Below are 26,261 nucleotides of genomic sequence, written 5' to 3'. Positions count from 1 at the left end.
TCACTTGAAGGGCAATAAGGGCAAGAGAGCCAAGCTCTTCTCAGATGGTGTTATGAGGGACCATGGTCTCAAACAGCTCTTTTCCCAGCCTGATGACTAGGAAAAGGTTCTTCCTTTGCGGGTGGATGGTGCAGCTGTGGAGTACGTACCCAGAGAGGCAGTGAGATCTCTGTTATCAGAGATTTTCAAGACTTGTCTTGACAGCTGCAGCTGACTTGACACAGTTGTGGCTTTAGTTCCTCTCTGAGTAGGAGTCTGGGCTGGAGAACCACAGAAGTTTTTGCAAGCCAGCACTGCTGGGGTTCTTAAGCTCCTTCAGGAGGGTTGGATACAGGTGGGAAACATACTACATGATAGAAATCTAGAAAATGTCATCCAGGAGGAAAATTGGGAACCTTCTGGTGTTGGCCACGTGCTGTCCTGCTTGTGTAGCTTCTAGGGCAGAGTATGGCTGTGACACAGTTTCAGGGCTGGTGGATAAAGAAAGGAGAGCATTTGGGCAGAGCACTTTTGCTCTTTAGAAGAAGACTGTCACCATAAATAATGTAATTTAACTTTTGATCTGTCTAGATCAGCCACACCAAAGTCAGCGACTCTGGCACGTATCTCTGCTGTGCTTCCAACAGCCATGGAGAGCACTGGACCAACGCAGTGGACATTCACATAGGTGAGCAGACCTAAACCACGTTTGCTTTGCAGCAAATCGTCTTCTGGTGTGAAAGAGAATTAGACAATTTTAGTGAACTTGCATGGAGATACCAAGCTGGTAGATGAAGTGCTGAGATGTTATCCTAGGGCTCAGTTTGTGAAGGGGAAACTGGGCTCAGGGTTGTGGGATTGGAAGAGCTAGAACGCATAGCCCTCCCCAGCTTGAACAGACTTAGTAACAAGAAAAAAAGAAAGCCATTGCTTTTAAGGACTGCTTCTGCAGGGAGCCGAATGTGAGAGTGGAGCAGAGCTCTAAGAGATGTAGGAGTGTCCTGGCAGTCCTGCAGCAGCTGTCGTGGGAACAGCTTTCAGAGCACTAATTCACACCCTGGATATACTGGATGATCTCAGCAGAGCTGCACGTGTACCCCTGAGCTGGGGACACAGGCATCAGGCAGCACCATGATAAATGTGATTCCTTGATAACAGAGTTCAAAAATAGTGAGGGAAGCGGCATCTGCAAAAGGAAAAAAAAACCCAGCAGTCTGCCCACCAGACTGTGGTGCAGCTTGGAGTGCTACTGTGTCCTGCAGTCTGTAGGAAACCTGCTGCATTAGGCTGTGCTCTCAGGTGCTCATTGCAGCCTTTCTTGCCCTGTCAAGTTACTGATTTAATAGGTTCCCCAACAAGATGTAGCAGGGTCCTTCATTAAGGTGAATTTACAGCCTCACCGAGTTGAAGTGATGTGGTCAGATGCTCAGATGTATCGTGCTGGAGAGGATGGTGTTTATTTTGGGAGGTTCAGGTCCATCGGGCTGGCAGCCCAGGGCTGATGCTGAGTGTGCTGTGCAACCTGATGGATCCTGGGGAGAAGATGGATCCCGGGAGCCTTGGGCATGCTCTGCCTCTGATGTGACAGCTACTTTGGCTGCGTGCCTTTGCAGTGCTGTGAGACAAGTGTAGCTTTGTGGACTCTTTACTCCACCTAGAGAATTTTCTATGCCATAAGCTTTTCATCTAATGTTTTTCACTGGCATTAAAATCTCTCCAGGGTGCAAATTGGATCTCTATAATCTGAGAGTCCTGTGTACTCTCCTTGCCTCATTGCAACTTGCAAAGCAGTGCCTGGGAGTAACAGACAGCATGAACAGACTGGGTTGGTTTCCAAATGTTATGGCTGGATAGCTTTAAAATGAGACAAGCAGCTCTGTCAGAGGCAGGAAAAGCACAAACAGGTTTGTTCTGGTGGCTTTCCAGGCATTCCTGGAGCTGCAGCACCTAGATTGTCAGGAATGGGGCTGGATGGGATCCACCTGAGGGTGCTGAAGGAGCTGTTGGAAGTGCTTATAAAGCTGCTTTGGACTGTCTCTCAGCAATCCTGGTCAACGGGGGAGCTCCCAGGAGACAGGATACTGCCAGTGTGACTCCCATCTACTAAATGGGTTGGAAAGAGGATTTGGGAAATTGTAGGCCTATCAGCCTAACCTCAGTCTGGGGGAGGTCATGGAGCAGATCATATTGAACGTGGTCACTCAGCATGTTTGGGACTGAATGCAAGTGTGGTCATCCAAATTGGGAGAAAGTGTCGATGGGTGTGAGGGCAGGAAGGCCCTACAGAGGGATCTGGACAAACTGCATTGAGGGTCTGAGGCCAATGGGATGAAATTTAACAAGACCACATACCAGATCCTGCATTTTGGTCACAAGCCCGTGCATTGCTACAGGCTTGGGGCAGAGTGGCTGGCAAGCTGTGCAGAGAAAAAGGATCTGGGGGTGTTAGTCAAGAGCCATGTGAACATGTGCCAGTGGAGTGCCCAGGTGGGCAAGAAGGCAAATGGCGTCTTGGCTTGTATCAGAAATAGCACAGCCCAAGGAACAAGGAGGTGATTGTCCCTCTGCATTTGGCACTGATGAGGCTGCATCTCCAGTGTTCATATTTGGGCACCTTACTGCCAGAAAGACATCGAGGTCCTGAAGCGTGTCCAGAGGAGGACAGTGGAACAGGTGTCTGGAGAGGAGGAGGCTCAGGGGAGACCTTATCACTCCCTACAACAGCCTGAGAGGAGGTTGTGGCAAGGTGGGGATCAGCCTCTTTTCCTGGGTAGCAGCGATAGGATGATAGGTAATAGCATTAAATTACAGCAGGGAAGGCTCACGTTGGGTATTGGGAAATATTTCTTCTCTGAACATGCTGCCCAGGGAAGTGGTGGAGTCACCATCCCTGGAGGTGTTCAGGAACTGTGGAGATGTGGCATTGAGGGACTTGGTTTAGTGGCCGTGGTGTTGATTGTCTTTTCCAACCTTATTTCTAATTTCTTATTTCAACCATAATTCTATGATTCTTTAATTAGCAGTACAGTCATTACTGTGTATTCAGACGCTAAAGGTCTTCCAGACCTGTAAGATTTACACAATTAAAATATGTCCTTACTCTTTTTCTCATATGAAGCCTGTAGAGTTTCAGGCTTTTCACTGGGCTGGATTGGTTTTTATAGTAGGAAAATCTATATCTGTCGTGGTAATGATGATTTTCAGGGGCTTCATGCTGGGAATGCTCAGGGGTGGGATTCCTGCATGGATGCCCTGCTGCTCTTCAGCAGGGCAGCTAATGGACTTCACGGATGTGAACTCCATGTTTGAGGTGGCCTTCCTGAGCTGGAATTGAGAAGAAAGCAAACTAGGGTGTTGTAGGTGCTGGGAATATTATCACCACCAAGAGCAAACAGTTGGCTTCCTTCCTGCTCAAGGGAGTAGCTCTCTATTTTGAAGCTTATGTTGACTGAGTTTCTCCCAGCTCTGTTTCCCAGCTGCTTGCACACAGTCACTCCAGCATGCCCTGACCTTCATCCCCAACCACTTGCTGTTCCCCTTTGCTGCCAAAATGGGATTTCAGATAAATCCCACGCAAACAGACTCCTCAAATGAGCAGACTGTGGGGTTAACAAGGAAGTGGCAAAAAACGTGCTTGAGGAGCAGCCTGTTTTACTTCTGCAGTTGCAGCAGGGATGCAGATGCACTGTGTGATCCAGCTTTGCATTGCCAGAGGCCATGGAAACAGGTTCCAGACCTGCCATGGGAGCTGGCGCAGGGATGCTGCATGCTGGGCACAGACTTATCTTCCCCTCTTTCTTTTCCAGATACCTGTCACTCTGGGAAGTTATTTGGTGAGTACTATCTTTTCTTGAGAAATTATTCCCTTAATTAAAAGTCAAGCTCCAGAATAGATAGGAGGGGAAGGTGTTGATGTGTTTTTCCTGCCCAGGCCATTTCAAGCTTTTATGACAATGCTGCTGCCACAGGCTCTTTGCTTTCTGGATCGGATCTGTAGGGCACAGGATGAGTCTTGTCCTCTGCCAAGACCTTGTCTGTCTCACCATGTGGAGAAAGGTTATTCCTAATGAGTAACCCAACCTTGGCCTCCACGCCTGCCAAATGTCAATGAAATCTGCTTTGCACAGCACCTTTTCCTTCTTTGAAATACCTCCTTGGACTAGAGCAAAGCTCCTTGCTCCCACAGCTACTGAAACCCATGAATCTGATTTTCCCGCAGGGATATCTGGGGGTTAAAATGAAAGCAGGAGATGGAGTTTCTTTCCTTTCTCCCTTGGGGAAAGTTACTTCTGAAGATAGCTCAGAGCTTTCCCCTCCCAGGCACCACCAGTATGCGAGACAGACATGAAAGGACCTGTGCCAGAAATCCTCAGTAGCACTGATCCTCTGCTGCTCCTGGAGTTTTGCTTCCCAGGTGGAAACTTTCCAGGTTTTTCTTTCAGAACGATGCCTTGTGTGTTTTATTCAAATGTTGAAAAAGCTGAGGGCTTTCTGGAGGGCACTGCAGGCTTGTGACATGTCTAACCTTCCTTCCTAAAAGTGAGAAAGGATTTCCCCTGTCCTCGTGCCAACCAAAGGAAGTTAGACCTTGCTACCTGCTGAGCACTTACAACTTTGTCACTTGTTTCTGTTAGCTACAGGCAAGCTAGCCCTTTTAGTGGGCAACAACCATTACCAGCATCATCCAAACCTGATGGCTCCCGTCACGGATGTGTTTGAGCTGAGTCTTCTTCTGAAGCAGCTGGGCTTCCAAGTTGTCTCTCTCCTGGATCTAAACAAGGCTGAGATGGTGGCAGCAGTCAGTCGGTTCCTACAGCTCCTGGAGAAAGGAGTCTATGGTAAGGCAGCAGTTTACATACAGGTGGCAGCAGTCAGAGAAAGGGAGGAGCAGAGATTTGGCAATTTCCCTAACAGCTATTGTATTAAAATAACAATAATAAATAAATTAGGGGCTCTGCTAACCCACTTTTCTTCATGTGGGTTAGGGTATCCCTGCAGCACAGTCTGCAGTGGTGCCAGGCTTGGCAGAAATCCCAGGTAAACACCATTCAATTTGGGCCAGGTTACATGCAGGCAAAATAGGTTTTTCTCCATCATGTGGCTAACCTCTGACTCGATTAGCATGGTTTTGTGCTTGGGTTTTGGGAAGCCAGTGCTTCTGATGGTGAGTGGGAGAGGGTGTTTACATTTTTTCTTAGATGACAGAATTTAGGAGGTTGGTTGTGGATTGCCCCACACACTCCTTTGTCGGGCCAGAAGCTCCTTTTGATCTCTAATTGGCTGCAGTTGGCCAAAATTTCCTTATTTCTCAGTCCTGATGACAGGCTTTTTGCAGAAGCACATATTCCCAGCTGCAGACAGGTGGCTTTTGTGGTTTAACTTCCTGGGGAAGTGTTCCGTAAACACAAAACCGATCTTGTGGGTCTTAAAGCAGGTGTTCAGATTTTTGTGATGAAAGTAGCTTCTTTGGGATTTCTGAGATTCGTCCAGCATGATGGATACTCCAAAAACACCTGGCAGATGTTTGCTGGGTTTTGGTAGGCTTTTTTTTATGCTTTGAAACATCAGCATGAGGCACAACCTGCTTTGAGCAGTGCTTATCTTCAGCACCCTCTCAGCTCACTGGTGTACCAAGGGATTGAAGCAGCAAAAGTCAGCACAGGGCCAATTTCAGTGCTTGCTGTGAGGTTAGGAGTTGTGTAATGGATAGAGATGAGGCCCCGAGTGAAACACTGCAAAGCTCCTTCATTCCCAGAGGCACTGACTCACCCAGGGAGGCTGAGTTGGCAGAGAAAGGCAGCAGGCAGAGGTTGCTGCTCCAGCCCTATGTCATCTGACAGCAGCGTAGTCCTGTGACTTCACTTGCAGATTCCTTTTCTGGTTGCTCTCTGAAATCCCCTTGTGTCTCAGGTTTTGTCTCCTCTCCTGAGCCAGAGTATTCCCTGGGGAGATGCTGTGCTTTTTCCACGTCTGTGTAAGGCACTGCCGCTCCTGCCTTGTATGTGTAGTGTCTGAAGACCAAATGGGGTTTTTTTCCATGGTAATTCCCCTGTTTTCATAAGCAGTGGAGAGGAAAAAGATTGGGAAATGGGAAACCATTCATGCTGTCATGCCTTATTTAAACTTCCAGTACTTTTCTGCTTTTGTGGCCATTGATCCTTCCTGGCAAAATTGATTATGTGCACTGGCAAGGAAAACATAAACAGCTGAGCTACTGAACCCTGATAAGCCTCAAGTGTTTGCTTGGCATAGCCTGCCTCAAATAGTGGTTTTCTTTACAGCTTTCTAAGCTGAGCAGTCTGTTATTCGGAGGCAGTGAACCTTGGCATAGGCCAGTTCCCACACTGTGATCAAGTGGAAGATGTTTGCTGTAATTGGGTGGCATCCAGACTTAGGGTGGAGTGTTGGGTCTGTCTGCCTACTGATTGCCCCAGGTCTTCTGAATGATGCTGCCTCTCACTGATCCATCTTCTTGCATTTTTTCACTTGTTTTCTTTGCATAAGATTGAAAGAAATAGGTGAAGCACACATCCTTGAAATTAACTTGTCTTTTTATTAGAAATACATGTTTAGAGGAAGCCAGCAACTCCTTCTAAACACTGTATATCACTCTTTTTCAAGGCAGTAGCTCCTGGATAAACACCTAAAGCTGACTGAGAGAGACAGTTTTGACATAGCTCACACAGATGATGGTGAGACAGCAGCATGTTGCCCCATGTTTTATGGCCTTTGCTGATGAAGAGAGTTGGGCTTTGTTGTCTCATTAATTGCCTAATTGCCCTTCCAGCAGCTGTAGGCTGTTATTAGACCCCGTCCCCCTTCACCTGCCTAGCCCAGCCCCTTCTTCCAGGCCCTGGAGCCCAATAACTGAATAGTTTCTACTGGCCTTTTTCTTGCTTCTTGAACTGAAGTCCCTAAAACTGGACGTAGGACATAAGTGGGGTCTCCTTAAGGTCAATGGTGGTGCTGACAACTTCCCTTCCTCTGCCAGTCCCTAAGGTGCCTCTTAAGGTAGCTCTGTTACCAGGTGTTGGTTCATCTTTAGGGGGTTGCTGCTGTGTTTTCCTTACCTCTAGCATCACTGTTCAACCAGAGCTAAACCCCAGACAAAATGTTGCCTGGTGTTAACCTGTCTGAGTGCAGGACTTCGTGCTTTTTCTTATTCAACCTCATCACAGGTTACTCAAGCCCAGAGCAAAAAAAACAAGGTTTAATTTCAGGCAGAATGGTATTGCGTGCCTGGATGTTTGAGGTGATCCAAGGGCTTCTGTGATTCACTGCAGTGGCTCATCTGTTTTTTCTCCAGCTCTCTTCTTACAAAAGGTACAGTGCATTTTGAAGGACCCAAACATCCTCTGAACAATCTAATTATACAGCCCTCAGACAAACAAGAAATCTCCCCAGCTGTTATTTCAAGTGTCCTAAAAAGTCCCGAGTCAAAAATGTCGGAAATGCAACAAAAGCAAAAGCTTACAAGGGAAATAGGAGGAACATGCTGTCATGGGTTAATTAAGCTGCATGTTGACATTTCCTGTGTTATAAGCAGTGCCTGGAGCTTCCCCTTTTTAATTTGGTACTCGGAAGCTTGTCTCTGATCAGCAGTTTTTGACTCATAAGATGTGGGCAGAGTGTTGAAATGTAACTCGGAAAAAAAAAACCAAAATGCCTTTTCCCCTCTGGGCAAAATGTTGACATTCCTGTTCAGGAAGAGCAATTCGGTCCAGAAGAGATTTGCAGTGAAGTTGTTCAGCTCTTGTGAAGTTCCTGTCTTTCTGTTTGAACTCCAGTCACTGGGCTTAAATAGCGCAGGGAGCATTCAAAGGTGCAAAGCAAGGCCTCCAAAGTTAGGAGATTTGATAACTTTATGATTCTCTGTGGGTTTTGCTGTCACACTTCAGTTCTTTCCAAGTGTCAGTGATGTTGTTAGGCATAGGATGTCATCAACTCCATTAGAAGTACAGAAATGGTGTCAGAGAGACAAAAGCCAGAAATGCTTGACTACTTTAGGGTCCAAACTTGAAAGAGCTTATCTGATTTTTCCACAATTCTTCCCATGTTATACTCTTATATTTTCAGAGCTTTTGTGGCTTTGATTTGCTAGTTATGAAAGTTTTAAACTTGTGCAAATCTGAGCCCTCTGTTTCTGGCTGTTGATCCCTAAGAAGAGGAACCCAAACGTCGTGGGCACCCGTGAAAACAGCCATTTGAGTAACTTTCCATTGTCCCCTGAGAACGGAAACTGAAGATGACTTTAGGCCTCATTTACTATGAGGTCATGGTTTCACTCCATGGGATGAGGTCATGCTTTCAGTCCTTCAGATCCTGTCCCATTCACTGCATCCCTTCCAGCAGCAGAGATCAAAGTGAGTTTCTTGCAAACTGAAGGGCCAGGAAGAGTGAAGAAAATAAAGGAGAGATTATTTAGTGAAGCATGGGCTTTGGCAGGGAATCTGACTTAAGAATTTCTTCTACTTTTGCCTTATAGCCTTTTGTTCTCATTTCTGACCTCTCATTCTTCTCTATACCTTAATTGCAGTAGTGCAACTGCTTGCATCACCTCACAAAGCTATTTTTAACAGATTTCAGTTCCTCAAGTTGTCTTTCAGCAGCATTCCCCAAGCAGTTCTGTCAGTGCTGGGAAACCAACTCACAGCTTGTTTTTGGAAAGCTACAGCCCACCTAGGGATTCTTGTGTGGAAGGAGAGCCCTTCACTGAACACGTGTATAGGGTTGGAGAAGCACTAGCTTTGCCGTGCTCGTCTGTGCTGGCTTTCCAGCATGGATGTTCCCATGTTGCTGTCTCTTGTAAAGTTAGAAACCACTGTTAAGTTTCTTGTGCTCCTAAACCAAATTGACGTTGGACTTGCCACCGACACCTGGATGAATCTGTCTCTTCTCCCCCCTTACAGGGCTGGTATCTGTTTGGAGGTTTTGAAGCACATGGTCCACATGTTCTGGACATCTCTCATCTCTCTCTGTTTTTCTCAGTCTCATTTTTCACTGTCTCATAGATGTATAAATACTAGCAGACCTTTGAAATCCAAAGAGTATTTCCCATCATCTGAGCCTCTGTGAGTCTGTCCTGAGCTAGGTAGCTGAGAAGCTTCTTCTTTAAAAGGTTATTAAAGTATTGTTGGTCAGAGTGAAATGCTTTGTCTATTGTCACGTTCTTGCAAAGAGATCTTTTTTTTTTTGCCAAATACTTGTTCAAAGGTGATATTCAGCCTGGCAGATGCCAAGCCTGGATGTTGTTGAACAAATGATTACGGGTTAGCGAATGTATAAACCTTGGTGACTTTGGTGTCTCTTAAAGAGCTGCTGGAAACCACATATACAAGAGAGCCTCTCAGGGCTGCTCCACTGAAGGGCATGGATTTGAAGAAAGTCAGGTCTTTGAGGTCAGGGTAGCTCAACTTGTCTGCCTGGAAGGGCTCCTAGTGTAAGTGTCCCAAGCCAGTACCCCTACATGGCAGGAGGTGGGAGATGGCTATGGAGAGCTGGCTGCAGACCTGCAAGCTTGCATCATGACTCATCTTCTCTTCTCCATGTTCCCAGCTATATTCTACTATGCCGGGCACGGGTATGAACACCTGGGGAGGAACTACATGGTCCCTGTTGATGCTCCACAACTGTATGCCCCTGAGAACTGCATCAGCGTGCAGAGGATCCTTCAGAAGATGCAGCAGCAGCAGACAGCCTTGAACCTGATCCTGCTGGACACCTGCAGGAAATGGTAGGGTGCTCTTTCCTCTTCCTCACTGGGACAGGCAGTGCATGGCATTTCAAGGGGTTGGGGAAACAGCTGCCAGCTTCATCCTCCCTTCAGCAATGGGTTCCTGCACAGCTACGTGAGACGTTCTTCTGGATTTTCAAGAGCACATCCACTGTTGCACTGGCAAGGTCTCTGTGAAAGGTTATACGTCTGTGTCATGAAATCAGCAAGGCTGTCAGGTTTTGCAGGATGTCCTGGGAAGCCCAGTTGGTCACGTGTTAGATACAGCGCTGTAAGCATCAGATCTTGCCTGAGATGTGCTAGGGAGAAGGGTGATGAAAATGCCTGCCAAATGCAGGCTATTTGAGCAGGTCGCCTGGAGTGTTGTCTGTGTTTTTGTTTCCATCCCAGTGAGAAGAGTGCAACACGACAGGAAAAATATTTCAAGTTATGCTACTTGGTTTTACTTCCCTAAAGGCTTCTGAAGTTACACTGTGAAGTGGGACCAAGGCTGCTGCTGAGGGCAGGATCAGCTGTTCCTCTCTCAGTTTGGAAAGCCCATCATTCTCCCTTGACCTGCAGATTTCCATCCTGCAAGCTTGTGAGCTGCAGAAAATTACTAGTTGCCCAGTTTCAGTAGATGCAGTTAGGCTTATCCAGTAGAAGTTGTCACTGTTTCATTTATTTGGGGCTCGTGAGAGGGGCTTCCTATCCTCCTTACAGGACAGGAAGAATCTGGAGGCTGAAGGAAGAAAATTTTCCCTCTTCTTTCTGTGGTTCTGCACTGAGCAATGGAAGGACAACTTTTGATACCGCTGCCTTGAAAGAAGTGTCAGGCCCATCAAAGACTCTTTGGTATCTTTTAGCTGCAGAGGTGGGAACACTAGCTTTGAATAGCTTACAAGCTATTCTAAGTTGCACTGAGAGTTACCCTGCCTTCTGCAGCTCTGAACTGTCAACAGTGATGGAGCTTGCTGTCCTTTGATACCTGCCCCAAATGCCTCGTAGCAAAACATCACTGTGCAGCTCACTGCTGCTGCATGGAGGAGAGAGCTTTGGTTCCCTGTCCCAAGGCTGCTGAGAGCCCTTGCTGAGCAGAGCTGCTGAATCATCAGCACGGTTCCTGCCAGATCTGGTGGCAGAGGTTAGCCCAGGAACTTGTCCAGATGTCAGATGTTGCACCTGAAAATAGCAGGGCAGAATGTGATGGGGAGGCAGCTTTGCTACATGGAGGCTCCCTGGGAATTCTAACATGAACAGCGACAATCTATGAAATGGTTTGGAGCTGATACCTCCTTCCTTGATGTTGCTGGCCATTTATCTGCTCAGTGAATTTTACTGCACTTTGGGAGCAGGGTGTGATGTGAGAACTGCTCTGATGTTATGTGGCTGTTCTTCTCTCTTCCTCCCCCAGTCTCACACTTTTTCCCTCCCCTTTCCCACAGCAAGCACAGCACTTGGTGCAGTAGGTGTTATCACTGGGCACACAGCGGATGGCTGTGGAAGCTCCCTGCTTGGGCTTGTTTTTCTCAAGAAGTCACTGCTTCAGCTCAGCAAAGCCTTTGGATTTCATAGTTGTGTGTGTTCACAACACGCAGTAAAACAGGACTCCTGGGGCCTCCTTTCCTAATGCCCTTTTTGTTAAATTGCTGTTGTGAATTGCAGATGGCTGTTGCTTTTCCATGGCTTGCCCAGCCGTGCATGGACCAGGAGGAGCAGTGTGTGCTGAGGAGGATTTCACACCAAGTATCTCTTCGCCCCATATGTTGGCATCAGAAATACCAAGGAGATGAGAAAGGCCTGGCTCCTTTGCCAAGTGGTAGCAGATGTTCAGCTTCAGCACAGGAGGAATCAGGGACATGGAGCTCGCGTGTAACCCAGTAATTCATGTGCTGATTTTGGGAGGATGCGATTGCCTCTTCCAGGAATTCCTGATTTATGAGGGCTTCTGGTTGTGCTGCTTAGGGCAGGAAAAGGACACCATCTTCTGTCTGGGATGTAGATGAGAACTGAATTGCATTAATTCAGTCTGAATGCAGTATGAATGAACCTTTACTGGAGCTTTGCCACGCTCTCTGATATCAGACATCTCCCTGCCTTTGGTCGTGGTCTGGAAACGCCTTGCTGAACTTTGTCTTCTTCTAGGGCAGGGACTGCGGCCAGTATTTTCACTGCATGCATGATGGCTTTACTGGTGCCATCACAAAAGGTTTGCACCAGCAAAGGGTGGTCTGTGCAGCCTCAGATCACTGTTTCTGGCGTGCAGACAACAGTACCTCAGCTTATTTGGGGATCTGAGCTTTCATTTCTTCTTGGACCTGGAATCCCAGATTTCTACATTCATTTAGGAACATCTAAGGGGCAGATAAATCTCTCTGTGCACTGTTCATATTTAGATGCATGTCTCCTTTCCAACATTTTCTCTTCTCATGATCTTTAGAAAATTTACACAAGCCAGATTAATGCTGCCATTAAACATCTTCTCCAGACTGTCGCACCAGTAGTAGGTAACTTTCTGGGTGCTGGCAATGCAGTGATCCCTTCTGCTCTTCTTAGTGTGCCAACTTCAGTTCCAGCAAGCTATTCTAGAATTGAATAGCACTGAGTAACACCATCTCTGTGCTCTTTTCTGTTTGCGATCAGAAACATATTCATATTACTGGTGTAGGTCTCCTACCTCAGAGGCAACCAGTCCCCATGTTCTCTGGTCTGTCCGGAGTCGGATTTGCTCCTAGGCAAGGCTTGTCATTAATGTTACCATGACATCTGCTTTAGTGGAAACCAGGACTGTCACTCCTGATACACCCAACCTTGGAAATAACAGGTCACCATCTAGGTGCTCACTGAGCTAGATTTAGACAAGGGTGTCAAAACCAATATTGATCTCTGAGATGTAATTGCATATACTGATCCCATCTGGCCATGTGTCAGCTTTGATTTCCTGGGGCACAAGGTACGTCCATGGGCTAAAAGAGAGCTGTGGGGCACCCCAGAGCTTTGGGACAGGCAGACAAACTGTAGCCACAAGCTGTGCTTCTGTGCGCACCTCCAAGTCCCTTGAATTTGTGAAAAATTAGCCTCAGGAGAGGGGAGGCAAGGTTGCACCCACAGCTCCAGGTTCATATGCTGCGTAGAGCAGACCACTGATGCAAATAGGTCAGAGGTGGCCCTAACTGCTCATTTCTCCCTGGTTTTGTGTTCTTGGGATTCCTAGCTTTAGTCTGTTGCTGCCCTACAACGCGAGCGTTTATTTTTTATATGAAGGCTGTTCTTACTTTCATCCACAGGAGGTGAATTTCATGGAGCGCACTGGCTCTGCACTGCAGGCATGCTCTGATAAATGCTCTCAGTACTGACTGGTATCTTCATCTCCTCTTACAGGTACAACCCAGAGTGTGCCCTCTCCCAGGTACAGCCGCTGGAGCCCTGGGGCAATACTGTTTATGGCTATGCCACGTAAGTGTGCTTTGCTGTGCCCACACTATGACACAGGAAAAAATACTGGCTATTTCCATAGTTTCATTCTTGCAGACTTTCAGAGGCTTCAGAATGCCTTTCTCATGTTTCCTTCATTTTTCCTCCATCTCTCACCCTTTTATCTCTAGTATTTCCCATTCAGACACTTCTTTTCTTCCTCCTAATATTGCCAGTGGCAGCTGTTCATCAGTTATAGGGTACTTGTGAAGATGACATCAGCTCCTGTCCTGTCATCTCCTTTCCCAGGCCTGAACCTGATTCCCAACGTATGTGTGCCACAAGCATGACATCTGGAACCTCCTGAGATGAAGATGAGCTTACTGCTCCAACTCTAGTTCTATAGGCTGTTCAGCTGCTGTCGCCCACTGAGGCTGGCAAAAGAGGCAGTGCTCTCTTCCTCTGACCCCTTTCTCTACTTTTTTCCCATCCTATTCCCTTCTCACCTTCTGAGCTAATATCAAGCACTTTGCACCATTGCATGAGAGGCTAATTCACGCTCTGCTGGCACAGCCTGAATAGAGTCAGCAAGCCCTGAATCACCCCCAGGACTTCCTCCCATCTCAGAAAGGTAAAGACAAGTCATTCCCCTTGCAGGAGCGAAGATGCAGAAGCCTATGAGTTGCAGGATGGGCAGTTCAGCTCTGGGATCTTCATGAAATATTTGAAGAAACATATTTTGCAGGAGAAGAAAGTTACACACATGCTGGAGGATGTATTAGAAGGTAAAGGAGTGGTTTGTACCCGAGCTGGAAATGTATTTCCCTAGCAGGGATGAGAAAAAATATTGGCAGAATCCAAATCCTAGCAAGGGAGAGAGGGAAGATCAGCACCCCATTCTTCCTCTCCAGAAATGAAGATGCAGGCTGTACTCCATGCAAGGTTTCAGTGACCTGGCAGCATGGACCAGTATGTTGATGTAGGCTCTGAAAGGCAAGATGGTAAATAAGGAACCTGGAGTGACACTTGTGCCTCTAAAATGTCTCCTCCAGACCTTGGCCGGGATCCCGTGGTCACTGGGAAGCAGGTGATGGAGATCAAGCACACTCTGAAGGAAGCCCGTTCCCTGACGGACCCCATCTGCCCCACAGGAGCAGCCACAGAGCGCTGGGGATGCGGCCACGGTGAGCTGTGTGGGGAGCAGCCAGGCAAGGCAGGAGGGAGCAGAGGGACCCCGTGCCCCTGACTGGCTCCACCCGGCAGGGAGGTGGCAGCGAGACCCTCACCTCTCACCCTGCTCTGCCTTCCCTTGCAGAGCCTCCAAGCGAAACAGTGACGTTCCCCTGTGGGGTGCAGGCAGAGCTTCGCTTCCACCGGCTGTTCTCCAACGTGCTGTCTGTCTGCGCCAGGCTGCAGCACCTCCCGGCCCTCCTCACTGATGCACAGCTCATGCTCCGCCAGCCCACTGTGAGTCCTTTGTGGGGGATGCTGGGCCCTTCCCCTCAGTTCTCCCTGCAGCAGCAAAGGGAGGGGGATTATAGTGAGCCTGAGGGCTGAACCTGCAAAAGGATCCCCTCCACTCTTAAGGCTGCCTTTCTGCAAGTGCTCTGTGCGTTATAAATGCTCCCTCCATGTCTCAGTGGCCTGCCTGGCTTGTAAAGCATTATGAAATGGATTTAGCACCGGTTTCAGAGCCTTTAACCAGTTATTTCTCAGGCTTCTTTCTGGCCTGCCTGATTGAATTATTGCATTTAATCTGATTGAGATGAAAAGCCTGTCCGTTTTCTGTGTTTGGAAGCAGACCTGATTTTTGAATGATGCTGTTTTAACCCACTCTTATGAAATAACTCCATGAAACAATACATCCTCTGCACTTGTTCTGTGTTGAGCCATATCAGCTTCCGTGAATCTTTCCTGTAAGAGCTCTGGTGGCCTCTTAGGTGGATCTCTTAGGATTTAACCCTTTTTGCTGCTCATTTTTGCTAACAGTCTTCCTCGTTTTGTGTAGTCCCTTTGCTGAAGGATAGCATGACTGTCACTGGGTCTTTCTGCCCTTGTTGCTGGTGGAGTGGTGCTGCCCTCAGATCCCTTATTGTCACTGGCGTGGAGCGGTGCGTCCAGCAGAGGTCGGGAGTCCGATCCTACCTGCCACCAAGCCAAAGCATCATTTCTTCATTTCTCCTTGTGAGCTCCTTAACATGCATGAAAATTGTGTGCATGTGTGCGCACATCCACTCCACGGCAGCGCTTGTGGGGAAGGGGGGACCCAGAGGCTTGCTTCTGCATGCAGGGCTGGCACAGGAGAAACTCGGGGCAGACCGAAAAGGGACCCAGGAGAGCAGGTGGGATCGATCCGCCGTCCTTGTCCTTTTCCCCAGCGGTGATGGCCCACACTGACCTCCAGTGGTGTGTACTGACATGGCAGCACATCCTGGCTCTGGGTTGCAATTGATCTGCCCCAATTGCAGCAGGGCTACCCTAGGCATCTTTGGGACCAACTCAGAGATGCAAGGGTGTCTGTAGGAGGGCACCTGGCTCCTGTATGTTTTAAGCCCTGTGGAATGAGCCCAGGGAGATATTTGGTTGAGGAAATGGCATTTTTTGCATTTGCCATGTTCTGCCTACAAAAGTGGAGTGGGCTTGCAGTAAGGCTTGTCAGAGGTAATCACAGTGGTGTTTTCTAGCATTGATCCATTTTCTTTAAGTTTGTAGTGCTGGCGTTCTCTCCCATCCCTCATCTTGCATTTTCATTTGGCAGACTGTACTCAGAGAGAAAGACTGTTTTAGGATATAAGTTGAACTAAATTACATGGAGATCTAAGGCTTCCCATTTTTTAATCTGTGCTGTCCAAATGTCTGCTTTCTGTGTTGGATCTCCTTATTTTGAAGTCAAGTCACTTGCTCTGGAGCTGTTTGACCTAATGGCCTCCCCAGTCACATCCCTCCCATTTTTATAGAATCATTGAGTTTGGAAAAGACCTCTAAGATCATTTAGTCCAACTATCAACTCCATCCCCACCATAGCCACTAAACCCTGTCCCTCATGCTGCATATTCACAGCTCTTGAACACCTCCAGGGACAGTGACTCCACCACATCCCTGTGCAGATGCATGTGGGTAACAAGTTGCTGTCAACAAAGGAGCTTTGAACCACACTTGTCAAGACTTTAATTGATTCCTTGAGATGAGGTCAGTCCTTGCCCAGATATCCATCTTGAAGGCCACTGATTTCAAGAGCTATTTTTTTGTTTTTTGGGGTTTTTTTGTGTCAGCCCTGGAGAGATGAGAGGTCGAGGAGAGCTGGTGTGTTTTCAAGGATCCCCCTCTTGACTCAGATATCCCAGTGAACAGGAAAGCAGGCAAAGGCAGAGGGAGGCCTGCATGAGTGTGCTGGGAATTCCTAATTGATCTCAGACATACACAGGTCTGTGGAACCTGATAGGATGCACCCTCAAGTGCTGAAGAAGCCAGCAGATGTCACTATGAGGCTGCTTTCTATCCTGACAGCCAGGTACCTGAACTCGGGCAAGAGAGACATGAGAATGTCCAACAAAGTGCCATGGAGGTGCTGAAGGGCTTGGAGCATCTCTTCTACATGAAGAGAGTGAGAGAGCTGAGACTTCAGACTGGAGAAGGGGAGTCTCAGGGGGATCTAATCCATGTCCATAAATGCCTGCAGGTTCCTGTAAAGTGGCACAGCAGTGCAGGGTGCTGAAAGACAGGATTGGATTTTAGAAAGATGCAATCTGATGGCAAGGCTGTTACTTAGCAGATACAAGGTCTGGACGTGGACAGCAGTAAGCAGTAGTTATGCTGTGCATAATGGGGGAAACAGCTGGGTGGTTGTGGTTGTCCACAGCCACTGGTGCAACCAAAGCAGGGAAGAAAACTCTGCTGAGGTTACAAACAAGAGATCCCAGATTTGTGTGAGCTCTCCTCAGTGTTGCTAAGCTGAAGCGCTGAGTTTGGTACCGTTTCCTTCCAATGTCTGTGCCAGAGAAATGCAGCACATCTCTTTGGGCTGTTCAGCTCTTGGGACTGGCTTGGATTCAGGGACACTACATGGTTAACCCAATCCAGATTCCTGGTGCTGCCTGGCTTCCCGTGCACCATGTTTTATGTCGTAATGGAATATTGCTATATTCATGCTAGTCACACCCATAGTGTTGAATTTTTCTTGGGATGAAAGTAAGGCATCACAGTCCGATTGCAAACTAATGGACAGACACTCAGGAGAAGAGCGTCTTGTGCAAGAACAGATCTGAGCATCCCTGCCCTGCTAGCTGGAACCAAACTGTGATGTTAATCTCTGAAGATTCGCAGTGGCTGGTAATGCAGTTACAAAAAGGAGGCACTTAGAAGTCATCTGATCCATTGCACATCAGTGCCTGCAAGGAGAAAAAAGGGGACACAACCCAACCCCAGCTTCAACAGGCACCTTCCTAATGCTACTGGAAGTACAGGCACCACCTTTGACTCTAAGAGTTGGTCATTTTCCTGTTGCTGGGAGGGGCTGGCAGTGCTGACTGCATGCTCATCCTTCCTCAGCTAAGTGCATACTGCAGTGCAAGATCAGCAGTATCAGGTGAGATGGAGCTGGCTGGGTGCTGTGGGAGCACTCTGCTCCCTTTTGCAGGCGTCCTGCTGAAGTTCTGCATCAGTGGCATCCAGGATGACTTCCCTTGTGCTTCTGTTTTGTCTGCAGGTTTAGTTTAACCCAGCTACTGGGCTCAGCATAGCAGTGTCCACGTTTGGGATTTGGAGCAGATACCTGATGCAATGAGCCAAGCAAGGAGAGGGCAGGAGAGGGCAGTGTTTGTTTGCAGGAAGTGCTCTGCATTGCAGTCTATCTCCCATTTCAGTTCAGGCTGGCCAAAGGCTCCCTGTGCAGGACAGCTGCTCCACCCCCCTCTGAGTTGTGTCCGCGCTTTGTTGGCACACCCACCTCCCTTTTTGCCAGGTCCATTTTGCTGCCCTGATCTATCCTAAATGCTTTCCAGTTTTTCTTTCCAGTAACAAGTTGCCAGGCGGGGAGATGGAATTTGACTTTGCGTTATACAGTGATAAATGCTTTTCTTCAGCCTGCCTCCCTCCAATGGACCTGCTGGATCAGCAGCAGTGAAATAAATGACTTTTACTCATGTTCTTCCAGCCTTGCAGACAAAGGTGATTCTGATGCCTGCAAATCCCAGCGTTTAGGATCCAGCATTTTAGCTTCCACTGCCAGTATTCTTCTGGCCAGGAACAAATTGCTTTGGCCTTCTGCAGGCAGCAGTTCAGGGGGTGTTCTTGGACGCAAATGTTACTGATGAGGATCTTAGTGAGAGGGAACTGTTCTGGAGAAATTTGAGTAATTAGGCAGGAAATGACAGTTCTGTAAATGGCAGGGGCTAACTCATTACCCAGCACAACTCAGATCTCCCTCCATCTATGCCTTTGGGAAGCTCCTTACTCCCTCCTCCACAGGCCTCTTACACTACAGGTCATTGTGATACTGGCTTTTGCTGCCATCTACACCACTGGAAATCCCATAACAGAGATTTCCTGCCCTCAGAGGGTGTTCAGCTAAGTTTTGCCACTGATTTACTTGAGATAAGTGTGTAAAGTCTATATTCCTGATGCTTGTGTTCTGTAGTACTTCAGTTAGAGTACACCACATTGCCACTAGACCAAGTGTCAAAAGCACAGGCCAGCCGCAGGCACTGCTGTGTAGAGAAGCAGCATGTTTGATGGGCAGCTGTGTCTCCGTGCCCAGAGAGATGCTGAGATTTCCTCACATTTCCTTTGTTTTCCTGACCTAGGAAGTGGACGATGTTGCCAGTCTGGAAGAGAGCCCCCCAGACCAAATGGATTCTCTGCTCACCTCTGTTTACAAGCACGAGGAGCTGGACTGTGTCTTCCAACTCTGTGGACTACAGAAGATTCAGGTAGAGTACAAGTACAGTTTCCTGCAGCCTCACAGAAGCAGTACTTCCCCCTGCTGCTGGCTGTCCCTCTCTGACCATGTAACTCTTGGCTCCGTGCAAAAGATGCCCAGCATCTGGGGTGTCAGCATCACGCCCACATCAGTGTTAGCTGAGCTTGTTGGTGGGCACAAAAGCTTGCTTTTCTCTTGCCTCACTCTCTATTTCCAGTGCCTGGCCAGAGAGGCTGTTCCTTGCCTGTGGCAGCCTCATAGAGGTCAGAGTAACCTAAATGTTGTGGATGAAGGATGTCTCACTAAGCACTGTGATTGCCTGAGAGATGGACTTGGACTTGAGCAGCAGGAGGGATTATTTCCTGCTGTCAGAGCAGTACTGCTGAGCTTGAGCCAGATGCCCCCTTGGCACTCTTCACAAGACCATTTAAAGACCACTTGAGAGGCATTATTACTGGTCCCCTGGCTTGGTTCTTCCAGCAAGTCCTTTCTCTGCAAATAGCAGCATGCACCTTGTTTCTCCCTTAGTTTTTTCTCCTCTAGCACCCAGCCAGTGGGTCTTGCCAGATGCTTATCTGCAGGGCTCCACACCTGAACATTGCTCTCGAGCTGCTGTGTGGATCTGCCTACAGCGAGCAGCATTAGCTGGGTAGGACACGTGCTTCAGCATATGACAGCTCTTTCAGCACTTGACCGTTTCTGGAGCCCTTGAACCCTTCCCAAGCTTTTAAATGCTGATATGAGAGCTGGACCCTGTTGCCTGACAGGCATGGAGGAAAAATCTCCTTTGTGCTGCATGAACCATCTTCCTGCTTTGTACAGCTGGGCATCTTGGGCACAGCCCCATGCTAAGGCTCCAAACTCAGGGGAGTGGCTTCCACAAGCCCGTTATTTTCCAAATCTTTCACCATATATAATAAGATGGACTGCAAATGGATCCTTGCAGAGTGCTGCCGTTTGAAACTGTCAGGTTTTTTGTACTGTGGCATGTGTGCTTTAAGTGGTTCACATCTGTGCCCTTACATGCCTTCCTCTTGTGTGTGCAGTGCTGGGCTTTGGCAAGGATGGACACGATGACCAGGGTGGATGTCATGGCATTCCCTGTGCCCCAAGGCCTCGGTGCTCTCAGTGACTTATTCAGTGAGGTCTCCAGGGAGGTGGCCTGGTTTCAGGACAAGTCCTGAAATCCAGAAACTGTGGCTCCGGCCTGTAGATGCCATAAATGTACAGAGCAGCTCACTTCCTGAGGCAGCAGCACTGCCCTGGCACACCACAGCATGGGGCTATGAGCCTTCAGAATGGCAGCTGAGCCCACGGAGTGTTCTGATGGAGCAAAAGCCTCTGCTTCAGCTCTTCTGCCCAATTCACTTTGTGTTCTTTCCTTCCAGACGGATGTGGTCCTGCAGTTGGATTTGCATTACACCCAGCTGAGCACAAAGCAGAGGACTTGTGAAAGCCTGCAGAAAATCCTCCCAAAATTGCTGCTGGGGCAGTTTTTCACCCAAAGGAACTACACCCGGCCCAGCTATGACAGCGCTCCAGCCCTGGCAGACCCCAGTGGGGCCCTGAGGACAGGCACTGGCCGCAGCTTGCCCAGCAGCAGCCCCTCCAAGTCCAGCAGCGAGCCGGAGGAGAATGATGAGCGCAGCATGAGCGAGCTCTGCTCAGCCCTGCTGCGGGCTGGCCCAGGGCAGGAGCACCCCTGACTCCAGGAGCTGTCCTGCACAGCCTTCAGATGTTAATGCAGCAGAACTGAGCTGCTTTCCAGGCTTAGCGATCACCCTGTCAAGATGAAATTTCTGCAGACATCACCAAAGCGTCGTTGTCACGTCTGGCAGAGGACCTGGCCTCTCGACAAGTCATAGTGTTGGCAGATGGCACCCACCAGTGCTTATAGTCAAGGGCACAGGCTGATACTTTCTATACTTTCTGCAAATCAGGGTTTGCTAAGCGAGTGCCTGAAAGCAGGATTTGCGGCATTAACTGTGTTGAGAAACCCACAAACACTACAGTCCTGCAGTGCAGCACAGGCACCGTCTCAAAACCCACCACTGCTGATTGTTACCACTTCTGCAAGGGATGCAAGGAGTGACCAAGGGACCCAGATCAGACTGGATCAGTGTGTAAGCTTTCCCCTGGGGTTGCACGAGAGTTTGCAAGTCCTACCTGTGTCAAAGCAGGTTTTAAATTATGTGTTTATGTATTTCTACTGAATGTATTTATACTCGGGGCAAGAAAACTGCTTGCTCGTAAAAGCAAGCATGCTCCTTCTAGTCTGTTACACATGGGCATAAGATGCAGTTAGATCCTGTGTGGTCTTGAGTTCCTCTGACACAGAATCCCCTATGTGTAGGGGATGGAAAAGACCGGGGTGGAGAAGGAAAAACCTCAAAAAAAGTCATTGTTAGTGCAACTATTTTTTCCAGAGTGCCTGCCTCAATGTGCATTCACTGCAGGCAACTCCAAGCACTGCCTTCTGTAGAGAACCTGCCGTCCCGGGAGAGCTGTGGGTGAGGAGGGCCAGCCTGAGCAGCCGCAGTCCCCTTCCTGCCTGCCCCTCTGATTGTTGTTGAGTAATGGTTTTGGCAGAGCTCTGCAGGGGAGGGCAGTCCTACAGTGTAAAGGAGGCCAGTGACCCCTCTGAGGTGTGGGATCTCCATCCTACATCTTGGAGGTCAAAGACTCCTTGAGAAGTCAAGGTGATGGGGTGGGGAAAGTTCCTGAGCTCTAAAAGAGGGTTGGAGTGAATATTTTGTAAGTTTTGGTTCTCCTGCAGCAGTGTGTCTGTCCACAGTGGGAACTGTCTATTGCAGCATGGAAAAATATGAACTGCTCCTTCCAGATAAACCATCCTACAAATGCTGGAAGCCAGTCCAAAGAGAACAGAGGAGGCTTTTATTGTTGGTGTGAGTAGAGCCAGGAGAAAGAAGAGAGGCCCCATCTGGCTGAAGTTGAGAAAGTCTCCTAGGAAAAAATGTAAAGCTCAGAAAAAAAAAAAAAAAAAAGTACAGGATGTAGTTTGAATTAGATGGACTGATAGGGAAACCAAACCAGAAAATAATAAACTGATTCAAGGGAGAACCAAAGATTAAGTCAACACCAGCAGAAACTTAAGACAGGTCAGTAGGAATTGTTTGCAGGCATTTGGGAGGGATTGTGCACACCCTTCTGTACCAGCGGGGCAAAACACGTCCCTGGCTCTTACAGCAAGTGAGGAGTCATCTCCTGCAATTAGTAATCTAGTTCATAACAAGACTGTATTTTTTCTAAATAAAACACTACTGGTGTTTTTGGTGCACAGTTTCTTGTGGCTCTAAGTTAATAGTTTTTGTTTCTTCCCCTAATTGCCGGAGTGATTTAATATTATTCTAATGTTCATTATGCTTTGAACTCTAGCTTTTGGGCTTCTACGTCTGAGGATTGTTTCTTTTAAGTGACCCTGTACTGAAGTGTGGATTTAGAAGATGGATCAGATGACGTTAATTAGGCTGAAATGATGTCTGATGAAATGTAGATAAAATAATGCCAGCATTCATTGTCAACTATTCATCTCCTCTGCAAAGGGTGGCCCTGGGGTGGCTGGGCCAGGCTTAGGAGGTCTCCTTCCTGTTCCCAACTGCCAAATAGGACCTGTCCTCTCAGCAGCATTTCTGCATTTCCCAGGAGACCCAAACCCAGCCCTACCACCACATTTCCATGTACCTCAGTTGACCTTATGTTTCTGCTGAGATTGCAATGCTGAATTGCAAAAAGCCTGCTGCCCTGGCACCAGTTCTGCTAGAAGTCTGCCTCTGCAACCTGAAGATCCTTCCAGTCTACCTCTTTCTGTCTACACTGGGAGCTGAATTTTGTTGGTTTCTTCTTCAGGTCTGCCAGCACTTTGCTCTTGCCTCAAAGAAGTACTACATCTGTTTGCCCAGATACTAAGGCTTGATGGTGACTCCTGCTTGGGCCTGGATTCATTGTAGGAGGGGATAAAGGTGTTCATGCCTTCATTGCCCTACCTCACATAGGAAATCCTGTGGTGGGATAAATGTTAAGTGCAGGTAATGTTCCCTTGAATTGGTGTTTCTGTCACCCAGAACAGAATGGACAACTTATCCAAGATCATTGTGCTTTTCTTGGCTATGCATGTCTGGTCTTCAGCAATGGACCTGGGCTCTCCCAGGAGGGGAGAGGAAGGAAGGAGCACCCATCTCCATGAATGCACCCTCATTTCAGACACTGCTCGTGGTATGGCTGTGGCAGAGTAGTGCAGGATACCTCCGAGCTTAGAAACCTGGAAATTTGATGTTATCCCACTGCATTTGTTCACGGAGTCAAAGCCTGCACAGATCCAATGGCTAGGCAGTGCAGGTAGGCGTGTGTTATTTTATGCTACTTCTAAGAAAATCACCCCAATAGATTGATCCTTCCAGAAGGACTCAAAACCCATTGAAGGCTGAGGCTCCTTCATTAGCTGCACAGCTGCAGGCAAGGTGGGATTACAAAAACTCAGCTACAGTTAACTTTGGATGTCAGGGGGAAATTCTTTACAGAGAGAGTGGTGAGGTGCTGGAACAGCTGCCCAGAGAGGCTGTGATGCCCCATCCATCCCTGGAGGTGTTCAAGGCCAGGTTGGATGGGGCCCTGGGCAGCCTGGGCTGGTGTTAAATGTGGAGGTTGGTGGCCCTGCGTGTGGCAGGGGGTTGGAGATTCGTGATCCTTGAGGTCCCTTCCAACCCTGGCCGTTCTGTGATTCTGTGATAACTTCCCTGTCTTTGACAAGCACCAAGTTAACTGAAGTTTTAACTTTAATCTGATGAAAATAATAATATCTAAATGTTTGGTGTTTTGGGTTCAATCTTCACTTTTTAATTTCCTCTCTGCTAATGGAAAACCGTTAAGAGGAAGGTTTGTGCTCAGCTTATTCTGCAGTGTCTGGGAGTAATGCTCTGCTCTTTGGCTGCTGCTGGGCAGTTTGTGGCAAAGCGAGGAAACGCACCCAAACTGGCAGTGCAAGTTAAGGGAAATGCCACTGTGTCTGTTTTATTTAGTGGCTGGAAAATCATGGGCCCGGTGTGCAGCTGAGAATTGTGCTATATGTAGGCTGGCATATATACCTAAACCTGGCACACTTCCATTGGCAGTAGATTCTTCAAGATTTGGTCTCAGTTGTTAACTAACTTTCAACTGTCGAGCTGACAAGCTGAAACTCTCCATGCCTCCTGCCAATCTCGTGCTACTTTCTGGCCTTTCCTACCATAGCCGTGTTTGAAAGGCCATTCTGACAGACCACCTCTGCTGCCCCGTGTCACACAGCAGCAATATGTTATGGTTACTGGTGCAAAGGTTCAGCCTCTACTGCTGCAGCATCAACATGCGCCTCTGCCATTGTGGGCTGACATCACAAAACAGGAGACATTACTTTTGGAGCAACCCTCATAAGATGCATAAAATAAAAAGAAAACAGGGACATTGCTTCAGCTCAACTGGTTTTAAACTTTTGTACAGATTCACGCCTCCCCAAGAAGCAGGTTGTTCAGTAACGAAGCCAGGAGAATGGATTTAAAGCAAAGGAGTGAGTGAGGTCATCCATTATGAAGGCAATAAACATAAGATTGCTCAAATTAAAAGGGTCAAGCTGCATTCCATCAAGTTCCCCTTCTGCAGACTGCCTGGGTAGCTCTTTGGAAAGCAAAGGCAGGAGGTGGTGTGGTGAAGCCTGCAGGCTCAGACTTTGTTAAGCTGAGAAAATGACTGACAGCACAGCCTCTTCGTACGGTTGCAGAGTTCTCTCTTCTATCAGAGATGATTTCAGTGACTGCTTTGCTGTTGTTACTAATCACTCGAAATTGGGCCCATGACATCATGTAGCACTGAAGAGAATATATCGCCAAACAAATGAGACTCCTTGAAATGCTTGAAGTTGCTTCTTATCTTCACAGTTTGGATAACCTTTTGCATAATAATCAACAGCTTCAAATGCCTTGGTCATATCACCTCCTCGAAGAGATGGAAGGCACTCTTTGAAATTGCAGGCCAGACTGCGTATACACAAGAAGTGCTGATGCGGTGTCACGCAGCAACGATGAGCAAATGTCTCTTTGATAAAGCTGTCTTCGCCAAGTTGGATTTTCTTGCCACAGTGTCAGGAATGGTTGATGAGACAGACGTGTTATTAAGTGGTAGAAATAAACAGATGGAAGAAGCAAGTGAGAGATTTCAGCGATGACTTTCCAGAATGTTTCAGCAAAGAATGACCTAATTTCTATTCTTTAATGGAGATAAAAAACACGAGGTACTTATGAAAGTAGTTGCAGACCTCATATATGAGTATGCCTGGCACCCACTGCAGTGCCTTTGCTGGAAGGCTCAGCCGGGGAGCAAAGGGGGTCCTGCCAGGTACAGCTGCAAGTCTGATCAATCCCAACCTGACCACAACCATGAGACTGAGTTAATAGACATGGAGAAGGTGTTCTGGTCCAGGCTTGCTGCTCCTCTGGGTGCTGTGCCATGCTAGCGGGATGTTGACACGTGTGCTGGCTGCCTTGTTTCCCACTGGGTGTCACCACCTAATTTTGAGCCTCCTGCCTCTTTTCTTGCTTGTTTATGCCTGTCCACAGCATCTCTTCTCCACAGTATTCCATTTTGTCTCTTCCCACCACAGGGGACATGGAAGTTAGGCTGGTGCCCATCAGCACCTGCCCTCCAATGGGAGGATGGATGACCACAGGCAGGCTGAAGCTATTTCCTCCCTTTGGACTGCAGATGTTGGAGCATTGTCTCCTGCAGAGACGTGGCACTGTCACAGCACTAAGTAGCAGCGCGGTGAGCACGGAGGAGCCTGCCTTTGGATGTGGGTCCCTACGGCTGGGCTTGAGAGAAATCCTTTTTTCTGTGAGGATTTCTGCAGAGAAGAGCAGCTGTGCTCTGACCTGGACAGCACACCGCTGGAAAAGCAGAGGGCAGTTTCTGCCATGCAGCTGTCTCCTGCCTGCCTGTCGCATCCTTTCTGTTGCTTAATATCAATTATAAAATATTAAATCAGACAAATACCTTTGGCCTTTCTGGATGATAAGAAAATACATTGTTCTCCCTCCTATAATGCTGTTGTTTTCACTGGAAATGCTAATGGAATTGTGTAAAGGTTATTTCTGCCTCCTCTCCGGTTCGGAGACGTGGCAAAATGCTCATGATGCCCTTTGTTTATGCCTTTTTAATGGCAGCTTTTATCTCTGGGAATCTGAGGTGTCTGCG

General features: G+C 47.9%; 1 protein-coding gene across 6 annotated transcripts in view; it reads left to right on the top strand.

The window, feature by feature from the left end:
• The window catches only part of LOC128075639 (mucosa-associated lymphoid tissue lymphoma translocation protein 1-like), a 102,639-nt gene extending 79,183 nt beyond the window's left edge, over positions 1 to 23,456 (top strand). For 5 of the 6 annotated variants that reach the window (XM_052672607.1, XM_052672604.1, XM_052672602.1 and 2 more), the window contains 10 exons: positions 571 to 667; positions 3,786 to 3,812; positions 4,614 to 4,817; positions 9,535 to 9,712; positions 13,073 to 13,147; positions 13,763 to 13,890; positions 14,158 to 14,289; positions 14,421 to 14,572; positions 18,907 to 19,032; positions 20,411 to 23,456. In XM_052672607.1, the coding sequence (XP_052528567.1) occupies positions 571 to 667; positions 3,786 to 3,812; positions 4,614 to 4,817; positions 9,535 to 9,712; positions 13,073 to 13,147; positions 13,763 to 13,890; positions 14,158 to 14,289; positions 14,421 to 14,572; positions 18,907 to 19,032; positions 20,411 to 20,728 (1,437 nt within the window). In that variant the 3' untranslated portion in view covers positions 20,729 to 23,456. The remainder of the gene's footprint in view (positions 1 to 570; positions 668 to 3,785; positions 3,813 to 4,613; positions 4,818 to 9,534; positions 9,713 to 13,072; positions 13,148 to 13,762; positions 13,891 to 14,157; positions 14,290 to 14,420; positions 14,573 to 18,906; positions 19,033 to 20,410) is intronic. The other variant, XR_008203939.1, reaches the window with a different exon arrangement.
• The last annotated feature ends 2,805 nt before the right edge of the window (positions 23,457 to 26,261 follow it).

The sequence above is a fragment of the Tympanuchus pallidicinctus genome, unplaced genomic scaffold (genome assembly GCF_026119805.1).
Source record: "Tympanuchus pallidicinctus isolate F22 unplaced genomic scaffold, pur_lepc_1.0 scaffold12, whole genome shotgun sequence".
NCBI lineage: Eukaryota > Metazoa > Chordata > Aves > Galliformes > Phasianidae > Tympanuchus > Tympanuchus pallidicinctus.
Note: the sequence above shows the minus strand (reverse complement) of the source record. Positions and strands in the feature narration are given on the sequence as shown.